Raw genomic sequence first — 14770 nt, 5'->3', positions numbered from 1 at the left:
ACAAATGAGCATGGTTGTATTCCAATAAATCTTTATTTATAAAAAATAGGCCATGGGCCCACTTTGACCTGCAAATTGTAGTTTGATGACACTTGGCCTAGTCCATCTACTTGTGTAGATCTATGAGGGCATATCACTTATATTGTGTCTCCTGGGCTGTAGAAAATATTAAATGTCATTCAAATGAATTAAGAAATCTATACTATACTTTTGTGGGCTTCCTCCTATAGATATTCACTGTACTTTCTAAAGCTCAAAGAATGGTGGTAGTTTGTTCATTCATTCGTTCCCCCTCCCCCCCACGCAAAGCAGTGCTTGATCTCATGACACAGATCAAGAGTCACATGCTCTACCAACTGAGGCAGCCAGGTGCCCCAAGGGGGTGCCGGTTGTTAATGCTTCATTTTTATGCGATCTTTGAAATATAACCAGTTTATAAGCCAAAGACTGCTGGTATTCAAAATATTATAAAGGAGAGCATTTGCTGAACTAATTGCTCTTGGGTAAGGGAAGGACTTCTCTTAAAATTTATAATAATAAGATGACAACTTGGCAGATAAAAAATATAATTATTAAACTAACATTAAGATCCAAGTTGTCTTGAGTACCAATCAGGACTTTTTATGTATTACAATTTGTCCACTTAAAAATCTTGTAGTTAGGGAGACACTTGTAGTCCAGGGCCCAGGCTACCATATGTATCTCCTTTTGCAGTGGGGGAAAAAAAAAATGATCTTGTAGCTAGATTTTTAAGTTGCTTTCACACATACTATTTTATAGTCTTGTTTTATCTGCTGAAAACAAAAAGGCCTTAAGAAAAATGCTAGGAACAGTAACTTTAACTCTTAATGAAATTGTTTTATGGACTTTATATTACTTTTGTTTTACAGCAAACCTATGATGGACTTGTTGATATTCCTCTGTGCACAGTATCACTTAAATCCATCCAGTTACACAATTGATCTGCAGTCAGCTGAAAATAATCCCATTAAATTTAAGCCAAACACACCAATAGGAATGTTGGAGGTGGAGAAAGTCATTTTAAAACCAAAAATTTTGGATAAGAAAAAACCTACGCCTATAATACCAGAGGTATGAATGTCACTAGCATTTTGATGTCTTCTGGCAAAAATACTGAATTGATTTTTCAGTTATAACCTGCAGCTCATATTTATTTCAAATGAAATAAAAATGGACTTTCCTGGTTAAATTTGTTGTGAACATGGCTGTCTTGTTTGCCTTGGTCTCATTGTTTAGGATTCATTTAGTTATTAATTTTTGGGTTAACTAGAATTTTGGGAATACTTTTGATTTTAGACACTCTAAAGTGATCTATAGGACCATATCAGAATCTGACAATTATAATTTTTTTTTTAAACCAAGATTTATTTATTTATTAGGGAGAGAGAGAGCATGAGTGCACAAGTTGGGGCAGGGGAAGAGGTAGAGGGAAAGAAGCAGACTTTCCACTAACACAGAGCCCTGTGTGGGGCTCGCTCGATCTTACGATCCTGAGTTATGACCTAGCCAGAATCAAGAATCATACACTTAACCGACTGAGCCACTTAGGCACTTCAAAAAGTATTTTATATTTACAGGAAAGTTTTATAATCTTTCAATGAAAATTTATTTAAGAATTTATTAAAATATTTTTTGGCTTCTCTGTACTCAGTAAAGTGCTGGTTTTATTCCAAGTTGTTAATTCAAGCTATATAATGACTCAGTTTTCTGTAAATATATGAATTTTAAGCAAAAATTTTTTTTCTCAAAAATTTTTAACCATCGTTCTAATAGCAATTTTTTATTTATAAAATGGTTCTGTTTCTATAAGCTATAGAGGTAGAATTTTGTGGGTTTCAAGAAATATTTTTTCATTAGGAATGTCAACTTTTTTAACTTCAGGAAATATAGGAAGGCCAATAAATTAAATTAATAATTTATTTACATATGACTTGAGAATATATATATTCTCATATTTTCTTCATATTGTTATGCAACTTTTTATAAAAAAGTTAAGAGTTTTTAACTGTGTGGAACACATTTGTGTTCTACAAAATACTGATATTAAGAATTAATTAGGATATTGAGCTATTACCAATCTAGATACATATGTTATGTATCTAGGTGGAAATAGTATTTATTTTACAGCATGGAATTATACTTGGTGTTTTAATTTAATACATGTTAAACTTTAAAGATCTGCAAACTGTAGTTTTCACTTAGCTTGGTAACATGTTTCTAAGTTCCACTTTGTATATGAGTTAATTTAATTACATTAAATGATATGTTTAAAATTTTCTTAATAATTCTAATTAGTACTAGGTATCTGAATCAGGAATATCTTAATAGTCTTTACTAATATATTAAAATGAGCCAAAGAATTCTCTATTGTCAAATATATGTCTCTATTGTCAAATAATAGAGACAATAGGTAATCACAATAGCTAATGTTTATTTGTTAATAGTTTACTATGTGCCAGATACTATGCTAAGTTTTTTATGTGGGATATATCATTTATCTTCCATTTAATAGAGAGAAGCAGAAAAATTTTATATTTTAACCAAAATATTCCTTTTTTCATTGAGACAACAGACAAACCATTAGATAAATATTCCTCAACTAAAATACAAAATAGAACATGTATATCTCTGTATTATTATGGACACTGCTCATTTTATAATAATCTTTTGTAATAAATATTTTAAGGAACAAATAAAAATATTCATAGTATCAGATATGAGGCTTTTTTGTTTCCTTTTAGATTTCAGATCTAATGCTTTACAGGGATTATGGATTTAATCTAGATTACTTAAATTATTTCTAAGAATATGCTTTAGGAAAGAAAAATAATAATTTTATACCAAAATAGAAAAATACTGTTTATTGTATGACTGTATTTTGTAGATCATCTCTTATTGTAAATGTCATTGTAGAAAGTTTTGGTAAATAAATTATGGTAATAACTATGGCTTTAATCTGTGTTTCAGAAAACTGTGAGAGTAGTGATCAATTTTAAGAAAACACAGAAGACAATAGTGAGAGTTAGCCCTCATGCACCACTGCAAGAACTTGTCCCCATTATATGCAGCAAATGTGAGTTTGATCCACTGCATACGCTATTGTTGAAAGATTATCAATCTCAGGAGCCCCTTGATTTGACACAATCTCTTAATGACCTGGGACTAAGGGAATTATATGCCATGGATGTCAGCAGAGGTAAGTAAGACTTTTTGTTTTATTCATTTCACAGGATGTGCAAATAAGTGCATGTATCGTGTTTATGTATAGGGTTTCTGAAGTTCATAATGGCGAGTGAATGGATCCTATCAATAGAAGTCAATATGTGTCATTGAGAATAAGAGAAAATGAAATGTAATAAAATTCAACTTGATTTCAGTTTTTGAAATTAGAATAAAAACTTGTCTTTCTTAGTTGTCATTCACATTTTATACTTTTCCATCAATCTACGAATATTTTTTGGGGTAGGATTTAACTTAACTCTTTGTGGCTGTAAGATTTAAACAGAAAATAAAGACTTCCATTTAAATTCATTGTTGTTTTAATCAAATGTGAATTACTGTAGACTGACCATGGTTTTGTCTGAGTCTTAATTATCATTCAGAGTTATAAGTTTCTTGACACATATTTGTCTAGGTTCACCCAAAATCAACTAGCTTGTAAAATAAATCTGATTCCAAAATTTAAAAAAGAAAAACAGCTTGTGGTATTAATCTATAGAACTAATAGAATGTATTTGAATTTGGAGATCTTAGATAGTGTTTGTTTCTATGCTAGTAGACAACTGCAAGCTTGTTTGTTCAGCTCGGCTTCTCTGTACTTGCTAAAGTGATGGGTTTTTTGGTTTGTTTGTTTTATTAGAAACAAAAGTTTAGTGAAGGATTAATTCTCCCTATATCCTCTGTGCACTGAGCACTTCAAACTTTATCCTGAAATTGTGGATTTATATAATCCATAGACTACTATTTCAACTCAGTGATGTTTTATACTTGAACAAACATCATCTTTACAGTCAATTTACCTCTTTTACCCCCTCCTTCTGTAGCCACTTCTGTTACTGCCTTCAATAAATCATCTTTACAAGGTAAGACATGAATCAGTAGAAAAAATTATATAACATGAAATCTCTACTTTATTGGATACATTGAAAATAAACTTCTAATTTTACCTGTTTTCTTAATATTACTAATGTGTACATTCTGTAAGAAAACCATTGGCTTTTATTTCCTGAAAAATAATTTATAAGCCCTCCCCCTTGATTTCTGAAATTAATACAATAATAATACTTCAATAATTGATTAAAAATTAATATCATCCTAAGAATGTGAAGAACATTTTTTTAAGGATTTATTTATTTGTGGAAGAGAGAGCAAGAGCAAAGGAAGAGCACAGGGAGAGGGAGAAGTAGGCTCCCTGCAGAACAGGGACCCTGGTGTGGGGCTTGATCCCAGACCCTGGGATCATGACTTGAGCCAAGGTAGATGCTTAACCAACTGAGCCACCCAGGCATCCAAGAAACATATTTTTGATGCAGACAAGAGAAAATTACTTTTCTGGGTTCTTTAAGTATAGTTGCTGATAGTCTGGTGGTACCATAGAAAGCTCTCAGGTTATGTACTTTGAACAGTTATTCAGAGTAATCAGGGTATATTCATCAAGGAATTTTTTACAGCATTAAATTGTGAATATTTTATAATAACATGGAAAATGCTTAGACTAAATTTAGCTTTTAAACCACTTAAGTGTGCTTAATATAGTATGTAAAAAAATTTTTATGTAAAATTTCTGAAAGGAAGTACATAAAAAATTTTAATACTGGTTACCTTTGGGTGGGAGGGCTATGGATGATTTATTTCATCCTGTTTTTCTTTACATTACAGAACTTTATAATAAGAATGCATTACTTTCATAGAAGAAAACTTTATTAAAAATTAGCCGATAATAATAAAGTCTGGAAGCCTTTTTTCTTCATTAAAAAAGGATAGGCTTATATAATACTAAATGCCATAATAGGCTTAGATAATACTAAATAATACTATAATAAATGCCACTCTACAAAAAAAAAAGAAAGAAACAAGAAACTATACGCATTATGTGTTACTGGAATCTTTCTTTACCACTTCCAGTTTTCTGAGGCACAGTAAACCTCTCAATTCCAAGGATTAAGACAACATAAGTAATAGTGTGATTATTATTAGTGTCTTGATTCATGACGACTAGATTAATCAAAGGAGCTGAAAATTGTTATGTTTGTAAAGTGTATACTGGCTAATAATCCGAAGAAGACGTTTTAATTCTGAAACTGCATTAGCTGTCAAAATCATTTAACAAGCTGATAGGGCAAATAGCTTTTTATCTCTCTGGATCTCACTTTCCACTTCTATAATAATAGATTGTGAAAAGTGGTCTCTGTGCTTTTTTTCTAGTAGTAACATCCGGGTACTTGTACTTGGCTTTTGTTCCTACCTTTGCCATTCATAACCCAAAGCAAATTCCCTAATCTTATTGGGCTGATTTTGAAGGTGTTGAATGTGTTGGTTTGTAATAATCCTTCCAGCTTAGAAAGTAGGTCTTTATTCAGAGTACTAATTGTTGTGACTAGACCCTCAAGAGATTGGAATAAGAAAATTAAGCAAGCTCCTTTTCCAGTGTCAGAGTCTACAAGATCAATCCAAATGCTATAAAAGCCTCTGCCTCCTTATTTTGTCTAATATTATCAGAAGTCTTGGAGCTTTTGTATGTAGCTACTTATAGCCTCTCTTCTGGAAACAGGAAACTATAAATTTGAGTTGTTTTTCTAAGTAAGCTCAAGCCCTGGTGTTTCTTAGTTTTAAGCTCTGACTTGTGGGGATCTCTGCCATAGATCTTTAAATGAAGACTTAGGTTAACTAACTAGTGTGGAGGATGACAGAGTACCTGGAAATTGCTTTACCAAAATTAGCTATATGAAACACTTTGGTTATATTTATTGCCCCCTACCACCATATGAAATATCTGCATTCAGTTAGTGGAGGAGTCTATCTTAAAAGGAAATCACACTTCTAGAAAAAGAAAAAAAAGTCAAGGGTATTACACATTCTCAATGAGTAGGTATTATATTGAATTCTACCATTTAATGCCTGTGTGTCTTGGTGCAAGTTATTTAAACTCTGTGGTCACCAGAGCTTCAGATGTGTAATGAGACAATACTATCTGCTAACATTTCTTTACACTCCCTAACTTAGAAAAAGGACACAGAATGATAACTTGTGATAATTTCTGATAATCCTCTTTGGACTGTTCCAGGAAAGAAATTAGGCATGTGAAAAAATTCTGTAACCATAAAGTGCTATCCACATGTTCATTAGTATTTTCAATAAACTCATTGCACAGAATGAGTACTGCTTATTCGAATATTTAAACTTAATAATAATAATTTAAATATTTAAAGCATCAGATTTATGAAGTTTTAATTTATGCAATATAATTCTCCTTTAACTTGTTATTAGGCATATTGCATTAATATATTTATTGGCATTGACTATCTTTGCTTTCCTGGAGTAGTGCCTATTTTGTCATAATTTATTTTTTAAACTTTTTTAAACAAAAAGACTGTACATGTAGTCCTAAGAAAGGTGTATATACTTAAGCCTGAAATGTATTTAAGGCCATACCTCTACCTCTAAGTGCTGTACTTTGTTTCCAATATCACTGAAATTATATTGTGAGTTATCACAAAACATATATGTGCTCTTTAGTAGAAATGTCTTCAAAGTTGACATATTCCCCACTCCTTGTCTCTCTTTCTCTGTCTCTTAAATTTTGCAATTCATTTGTTGAAGAAACTGGGTCCTTTGTTTTACTGAATTTCCCCCATTCGGAGTGTGGATTGCATCCTGTGGTGCCACTTAACATGTTTCTTAATTGTCTCTGTTTCCTATAAATTGATGGTTAAATCTAGAGACTTGATCAGATTTGGTGAGATATTTTCAGCAAGAATACTTCATAGGTAGTATGAATATAGCAGTCATGTATAGCATAGCATATGCTAGTATAGCAGTCATGTAATGAAAAGTTACATTTATGTATGTATGTACATAATCCCTGTACCCAGTGTGGGGCTCAATGACTACAGGATCTAGAGGGGCATACCCTACCAACTGAGCCAGCCATGCGCCCCACAAGTTATCTTTTTTCATGTTAGCTGTCAATAATCATTGCTTAAATTTTTTTTTTTTTGGAAGATTTTATTTATTTATTTGACAGAGAGAGAGATCAAAAGTAGGCAGAGAGGCAGGCAGAAAGAGAGGGGGAAGTAGGCTCCCTGCTGAGCCAAGAGCCTGTTGCGGGGCTCAGTCCCAGGACCCTGAGATCTTGACCTGAGCCAAAGACAAAGGCTTAACCCACTGAGCCACCCAGGTGCCCCGTCATTGCTTAAATCTTGATTAGGAGTTTGAAAATAATCATAATCTGTAAATATTCCTTTAATTTTAATTGAGATATTTCTGAAACAGCAAATTTCCCCGGTCAGCTACTTGTCTACCTAGGTAGAATTCATTCAGAAGAGGCAGGAAAAAGGTGTGATTCTTTTCCTTCATCAGTATTTATTTATTTATAAAGATAATTTTTTTTTTTTTAGATTTTATTTATGTATTTTGGAGTGAATATGGATGGGGTGAGGGAGGTATAGACAGGGGAGGGAGATCATCTGAAGCGGACTCCCTGCTGAGTATGGAGCCTGATTTGGGGCTTGATCTCAGGACCCTGAGATCATGACCTGAGCCAAAACCACGAGTCAGATGCTTAACGGATTGAGCCTCCCAGGCGTCCCTTTTTATCAGTTCTTAAAGTAACAGACTCTTCCTTAGCAGTATGTAGAGGTAAACAGTAAGGATCAGTTATTGTTTCAGCATCACTACAAATCATGGAATTAAACATATGCAAAATGCTTCAATTTATTGAGTAGTTCCATGATACCCATATTATCCTGATCTTGGCCAGTAAAAACCATATCAGATTGATTCCTGTGCCCTTTTAAAATGATCCAGTGAACTCTGATTCCTTTCTCTCTGCTCTAATTAGATATTCCAGATTCATTGTAAAGACAGCCCTTGATATGACAGAGAATCAACCATTCTTACCTGATTGTGGTCCCTTTTTAGTGGTCAAAGGTATTTAGAGACCATCTGGGCCAGGGTTCTACTGGAAATGTCATTGTTTGTATAGGCCTTTTCAGTGGACACTAGGAAATACTTTTCGGAAAATGGAATGTTAATATATACTTGTGAGGTTTGACATTTGCCATTCTGATTAAAATGTGGTTTCTTAATTTTCACACAATTGACATTTGGACTTGGATGATCCCTTGTTGTTGGGGGGCTGTCTCGTACATTGTATTGTGTTTGGTATCATCACTGGTCTCTACCCAGTAGATGCTGGTAGCACATTCTCCTGTCCAACCCTTAGTTGTGGTAACCAAAATTGTCCCCAGACATTATTCATAGTCCCCAGACATTGTTCCTAGTTCTCCAGGATGGGGATGGGGCAAGATTGCCCCTTAGTTGCGAACCATCATATTAAAGACGTGTTTTGGAAACACTTAATAAGTACTAAGTAATTATAGTGAATCATGTTTTGGAGAATAATATATTTCATAATTGTTTAGCTCTGAGAAAAAAATTCAAAATAATGGAACAAACTGTTGAGAGCTTCATTATCTCATTTAATTCAAAATGCCCATTTTACTTCTGAAATGTTGGTAATTATGGGTAGAACAGACTCTGAGTCACAAAGAATCGAGTTTATGTCCTGTCTCTGTCATTGTTTGATGGTTGGCCTCAAGTAGGTATCTTTGTTTCTTTAACCTTCAGATTGCTGTGCTGTGAAATAGGAAAAATAATACTAAATTTCTTTGTTGCTTTGAGAATTAAATGAGATATAAGATGCCTAGAAGAATGCATGGTTCATTGTAGACCATGATTAGTAGCTTTCGTCATTGTACATTTTTCAAGGGAAAGTAACTGAGGGAAAACTTGGAGGTAAATCTATAATCCCATGTACAAAACTAAAAGGCTTTTCTTCTATTTTAGAGTCCTGCCAAATATCACAAAACCTAGACATTATGAAGGAGAAAGAAAATAAAAGGTTTTTCAGCTTTTTTCAGCGCAGTAGGAAAAAGCGGGAACAGGTAAATATTTTCTTATGCAGTATTTTGTAAGATTCTTCTTGTCTCTTTTTAATTGCTTGTGCTTTTTATCTTGAAATGACCTACAGGTTTTGCCTTTTCATCCTTTACTAGACGGCAAGTGCCCCTGCAACTCCTCTAGTAAGTAAGCATCGCCCAACTTTTACAAGGTCCAATACCATATCCAAGCCATATATTTCAAGCACACTGCCTTCGGATGCCCCCAAGAAGAGGCGGGCTCCGCTGCCTCCAATGTCAGGATCTCAGAGCGCCCCCCAGGACCTTGCTCACATCCAGGAGAGGCCAGCCTCTTGTGTAGTGAAGTCCTTGAGCATGGACGAAACAGAGAAGGTACGTGTATTGCATTTTGTGTTTTTAGGATGGGGCAGGAGACCATTCTATTTTTCCTCTTGTCCTTTTCCACATAGACTGCTAATAAGATTAGTAATAGACTCTAATATGTGATAAGATGAATGACTTGTGGCTGATAACACTGGCACTGGGAAGAGATTGCATATGTGTAGTTCTGTGATGCAGTAAAGAATCAATGTGTCAATTTTAAGTAGCTTTTATCTTCAAGCAAATAAACCGCCCATAAACCTTAAAGTCTTGGCTTATTAAGGCCCAACCAGAGGTCTTGGTTAATGCATGTATCGGGAATGCAAATACTCAATTTTAAACTTTTTTTTCCATAGCACCAAAGTCTTTATGTTGCATTCATGGGTTTCTAACTAGATGTATCTTCTTGATCTGACTCTGAGATGCTCACAGGGAAATCTGTGTGTCTTGTTGGTAGATAGACACTCCATAGTTTAAAAAAAAAGCCTTTTTATGTAGACTATATTGCAGTTACTTTTATCTACTCTTATGCCCAAAGCAGTGTTCTGGGTACATCTTTCGCCCATACTGACTTACTATTGCTTCTTTGTACTCCCACCTTTTCCGGAGTGTGCTGTTTTGTGGAAAATCATTTGCCAACTACTTTTTATGCCTATAGTGTGTACATTCTTTGCTTTATTCATGTGGACTATAAATAAAGTTTTAAGTAAATGCGATTAAACATGAGACACTATATTTTGTTTCTTATTATCAAACAAATGATTCAAGTAACTTTGAGAGCAAATTTTATTTTGAGATATTTGAGACACTGAGAAGTTTTCTTATATCTACTTAAGGGTTTTATTTACCCTTGGAAGTTTAGTAAGCTAAATGCGTAAGTAAACTAACTCCTCCCGACCAACAGTAAACATTCTGTGTTTTCTTAACTTCAAAAGTTTTTAATATAGTTTTTAGTTGTAATTTATAAACTATCATATATGCCTTTAAAAAGTAAATAGCAAGGCAGCCGGGTGGCTCAGCTCAGGTCATGATCCTGGAGTCTCAGGATTGAGCCCTGTGTCAGGCTCTCTGCTCAGCAGAGTCCACTCCCTCTGCCTGCTCCGTACCCCTCCAGACCCCCATCCCCTGCACTCATTGCTGTCTCTCTCGTTTGAACACAACAACAACAAAAAAGCTTAAACTCAGTAGTTATTTGGAAAATAACTAATCATCTGCTAAGCTGTCTTCTTCTTTTTTTTAAGATTGTGTTTATTTTTTATTTATTTATTTTTTTAAAGATTTTATTTATTTATTTGACAGAGAGAGATCACAAGTAGGCAGAGAGGCAGGCAGAGAGAGAGAGAGAGAGAGAGAGAGAGGAGGAAGCAGGCTCCCTGCTGAGCAGAGAGCCCGATGCAGGACTCGATCCCAGAACCCTGAGATCATGACCTGAGCTGAAGGCAGAGACTTAACCCACTGAGCCACCCAGGCGCCCAGTCTTCTTATTTCTATTAAGATTTTCTTGTCTGATGTCCCTGGTATAAAATCTCACCTTAAAAATCAGGAGGATTTGTTATTTTTTCAAATGATAGAATCATTTGCTACAAAGTTTTTCAAAGTAACTGCTTGGTAGTTGGGGGAAGTGTTACAGAAGAGGTGATTCTTGGGTTCAGTATTAACATCTATGTGGAAGTACCTGAGGCAACAGGAAGCATGTTCAAAGAGGTGGGAATGTGAAGACTAATGCACGTCTGGGCATGAATGAGGAGGAGAGATTGAAATTGAGTGAGATAAACAGAGGCCAAGTCAGGGTCCCCAAAGACTTCATTTTGTGGCTGTAACTCCTTTACATTTCGTCATAGTAAGTCATTTAAAAGGCAGCACTTTCAGGGTTGTTTTAAGTTTTTAATTAGCGTGGCACCTGGGTGGCTCAGTCGTTAATCATCTGCCTTCAGCTCAGGTCATGATCCCAGGGTCCTGGGATGGAGTCTCCTGCATTGGGCTCCCTGCTCAGTGCTGAGCAGGGAGCCTGCTTCCCCCTCCCTCTCACCCTGCTTATATTCCCTCTCTCTCTGTCTCTCTGTTAAAGAAATAAATAAAATATTAACTTATTTTTTAATTACCAAAGTCTTTTTTTTTTTTTTAAGATTTTTATTTATTTATTTGACAGACAGAGATCACTAGGCAGAGAGGCAGGCAGAGAGGGGAGAAGCAGGCTTCCCGCTATGCGGAGAGCCTGATGTGGGGCTCGATCCCAGGACCCTGGGATCATGACCTGAGCTGAAGGCAGAGGCTTTAACCCACTGGGCCCCCCAGGCCCCCCATGTCTTTTCTTTATGTAGAAATAAATCTTTGCTCCTGGTCACAAATCTTTATTCCAGATGACCTCGTGCATTTAGTTTTGGTAAACTTCCTCTGTGTTTAGACCTGAAGAGGACGACATTGTCTGAGAAATAGTCTGCTTCTTAAAACTCTAGCCCGTGCTTCCAGTGGCCTCACCAAAAACCATTTCTTTTGATTCTCACCCTGTGCTCTATGACCAGTGGATGCTCCCATGTTAAGTAATCTTATTATTTTTTTATATGTTGCCTTTGGCAAACTGGACATCTTTATACAATTTTCTAATTATTTTTTCTTTTGATCTGGACATCTGGGTAGTTCTTTGATGTGTTGTTAAGTAGGACCCAGAATAACTTGTTCCTCCCTAGAGAAGCTGAAAAACCATTTTTTAATTTATTCATTATAAAAATTCTTAACAATTAAGCCATGGTTTGGGGTGTGTGCATGCTCATGTGAACTCATGCCCCCCTAGGCATCCTTCAGCACTTATTTCCTTAAGTTCCTCACCATATTTGATGTGCAAAATCACCCCCTCGGTCTTGATTTTTCTTGGTTTTTCTCTCTTTCTTGGTCCTGATTCTCTTTATATTTCAGCTCTCTCTCTCTCTCTCTCTCTTTTTTTCCCTTGCCTCCACTTCCTTTACTTGTCTCCTAAATCTGGAGGTACTGAATCCATGGTCCTAGCCTATAAGCACTCTACTCTTTCAGAGAAGACATGTTGTTTGTTGAGTTTTCAACTGTCGTGGTTTGAATAGTGTCCCTCCAGAAGGTATGTCCAAGTCAAGGATCTTGAGGTAAGATCACTGCAGACTTTAGGCTGGGCCCAGACCCAAAGACTGGTGTTCTTGTAAGTGGGGAGACACATGCACAACGACAGAAAGGAGAAGGTCATGTGATGATACAGGCAGAGATTGCAGTCATGCCTCCATAGCCAAGGGATTCGAGGAGCCACCAGATGCTGGAAGAGGCAAGGCAGGATTTTCCCCTCGTATTTTCAGAGAGCTATGGCCTTGCCAAAAGCTTGATTTCAGATTTCTGGCTTCCAGAACTGTGAAAGAATAAATTTCTGTTGTTTTGAGCCACTCGCTCATGCTAAGTTGTTACGACAGCCCTGGGAAACCGATGTCAGTTTTGTAATTCCAATCCCAGTGTTTTATTCCAGCCACAGACTGAAGTCGGGGTTGCTTATTCCCTCATCACTACCTGGAAATTAGCATACTGAAAATCAGGCTCAGTTTTGTTCTCCCAGATTTCAAAGCTCGGGATCGCTTTGGTTGCGCTTTCTTTTTATTTTTGTATCCCATTGGCGGGTCCTCCCTTCAGACTCCCTTATCTTTCCTTGTCCGTTTCTTTCCTTCTGCTGAAGTCATGCATTAGAGAAATCCAGGGTGCAGAGTAAGGATAAGACCAGTACTTAACTTGTCTTCCCAATGCAGAAACTTTGATAACTGGCAGGTATGTTTGATGCATTGAAGGCCCTCTACAAACCGGTCAAAATGGGGGGGGGGGGCAGTTATACTTCTGTTTCTTTCTTTGCAGCTTTGTCATGGTATAATTGAGAGAAAACTGTAAAATATTTAAAGTGTACATTGTGGTGATTTGAAATACGTATATATTGTGAAAGAATTTCTGCCATCTGGTTAATTAACACATCCATCACCTCACATATTTATCTTTTTTTTTTTTTTTTTTTTTGGAGAGAGAAAGAGAGCACACCCAAGTGTGTGCACGCAAGCCTGAGGGGGCCGGGGGACAGAGGGAGCAGGAGAGAGAGATCTTAAGCAGGCTCCACGCCCACCTTGGAGCCTGATGTGAGGCTGGATCTCATGATCTGGAGATCATGACCTGAGCAGAAGTCAAGTGTTGGTTGACTGAGCCACCCAAGAGCCCCTTTATTGCTTGTTTTATGTTTAAAATTTAAAAATGTCATTATTACTATAGACATTTTATGTTAAACAACTTAGTTTTGAATTTGATGCTTTAAAAAGGCTGTGATTCTGATGATCGAAAGTAATAGCAGGCTGGGGGAAAATGTACCTGGAAAAAAAATTATTTTCAAATCCCTGAGGAATTTTGGATAGATTATCCTGGAGATTTTTATTGTTCAGGAGTCAGAATAAACCACAAGGGTGCGCTGTTTAACAGACCTACAACAGTCTGATTTTCTACTTTTTTTCCCCCTCCAAAGCATCCTTTAATGAAGCAGAAAGAAAATACTGGAAATAGTTACATTATATTAGAAATAGCAAATGCTTATCTCTTGTGTGTGAAGTTTCAGAAAATAGAGCTAGATAAGTAACAGTAATGTATGACAAAGTGATACCTAATTTATGCGGTTTTCTTCATTTTGCACTGTCCCTTCATGTTAGTATTCTCTTAAATAGTCATTGATATTCTGTTTGCCTTACACAGGCTTACGGTCAGTCTACCGGTAGCTTTCAAAATTTTGTTCACCACACCTATTTTATGCTTTTTGGCTGTCAGTATTTAATGATTTGCCTCATTTCATAAGGCATTTCTCCATTCTGGTAAATTAAAGTATTGGATAGTGATTTTGAAGCTTAGCCTGAAACTCTTCACATAAAAGGCTGTTGGTTTTCTGAGCTAATTCTGGCAACTGATTGTGCAGTTTCTAAAGAGGAGTCCATAAAGATACCAGTCAGCAAACTGATTTATCCTAACCTGCTTTTTGGTACAGTTTTGCAACTGTGGATCAAAATTTTTTGATCCACCTAAGGAATACATTTTGAAGAACATGTAGTTTACTGTCGCTGCTACTGTATTGTTTTTTCATGTCTCTAACTTTCTACATTTTTCTACTCTTTTACATGTTAAGCCTTGTATCGTGCTCCTTATACTCCTTTACGTTTCAAGCCTTGTATCTTGTTCCTTATACGGGTGAATATGCTGTCCTCTGTGGAAATCTTTAT

At 35.8% G+C, this 14770-nt stretch overlaps 1 protein-coding gene across 9 annotated transcripts in view; it reads left to right on the top strand.

The window, feature by feature from the left end:
• COBLL1 (cordon-bleu WH2 repeat protein like 1) overlaps nucleotides 1–14770 on the top strand; it is a 171702-nt gene that overhangs the window by 122839 nt on the left and 34093 nt on the right. For 7 of the 9 annotated variants that reach the window (XM_032355776.1, XM_032355775.1, XM_032355780.1 and 4 more), the window contains 5 exons: nucleotides 891–1092; nucleotides 2989–3217; nucleotides 4065–4103; nucleotides 9088–9185; nucleotides 9297–9533. In XM_032355776.1, the coding sequence (XP_032211667.1) occupies nucleotides 891–1092; nucleotides 2989–3217; nucleotides 4065–4103; nucleotides 9088–9185; nucleotides 9297–9533 (805 nt within the window). The remainder of the gene's footprint in view (nucleotides 1–890; nucleotides 1093–2988; nucleotides 3218–4064; nucleotides 4104–9087; nucleotides 9186–9296; nucleotides 9534–14770) is intronic. The other 2 variants (XM_032355778.1, XM_032355777.1) reach the window with 1 other exon arrangement.

Source organism: Mustela erminea, chromosome 8, assembly GCF_009829155.1.
Source record: "Mustela erminea isolate mMusErm1 chromosome 8, mMusErm1.Pri, whole genome shotgun sequence".
Classification (NCBI taxonomy): Eukaryota; Metazoa; Chordata; class Mammalia; order Carnivora; family Mustelidae; genus Mustela; species Mustela erminea.
The sequence above is the reverse complement of the archived record's forward strand: the minus strand, read 5'-3'. Positions and strand labels throughout refer to the sequence as shown.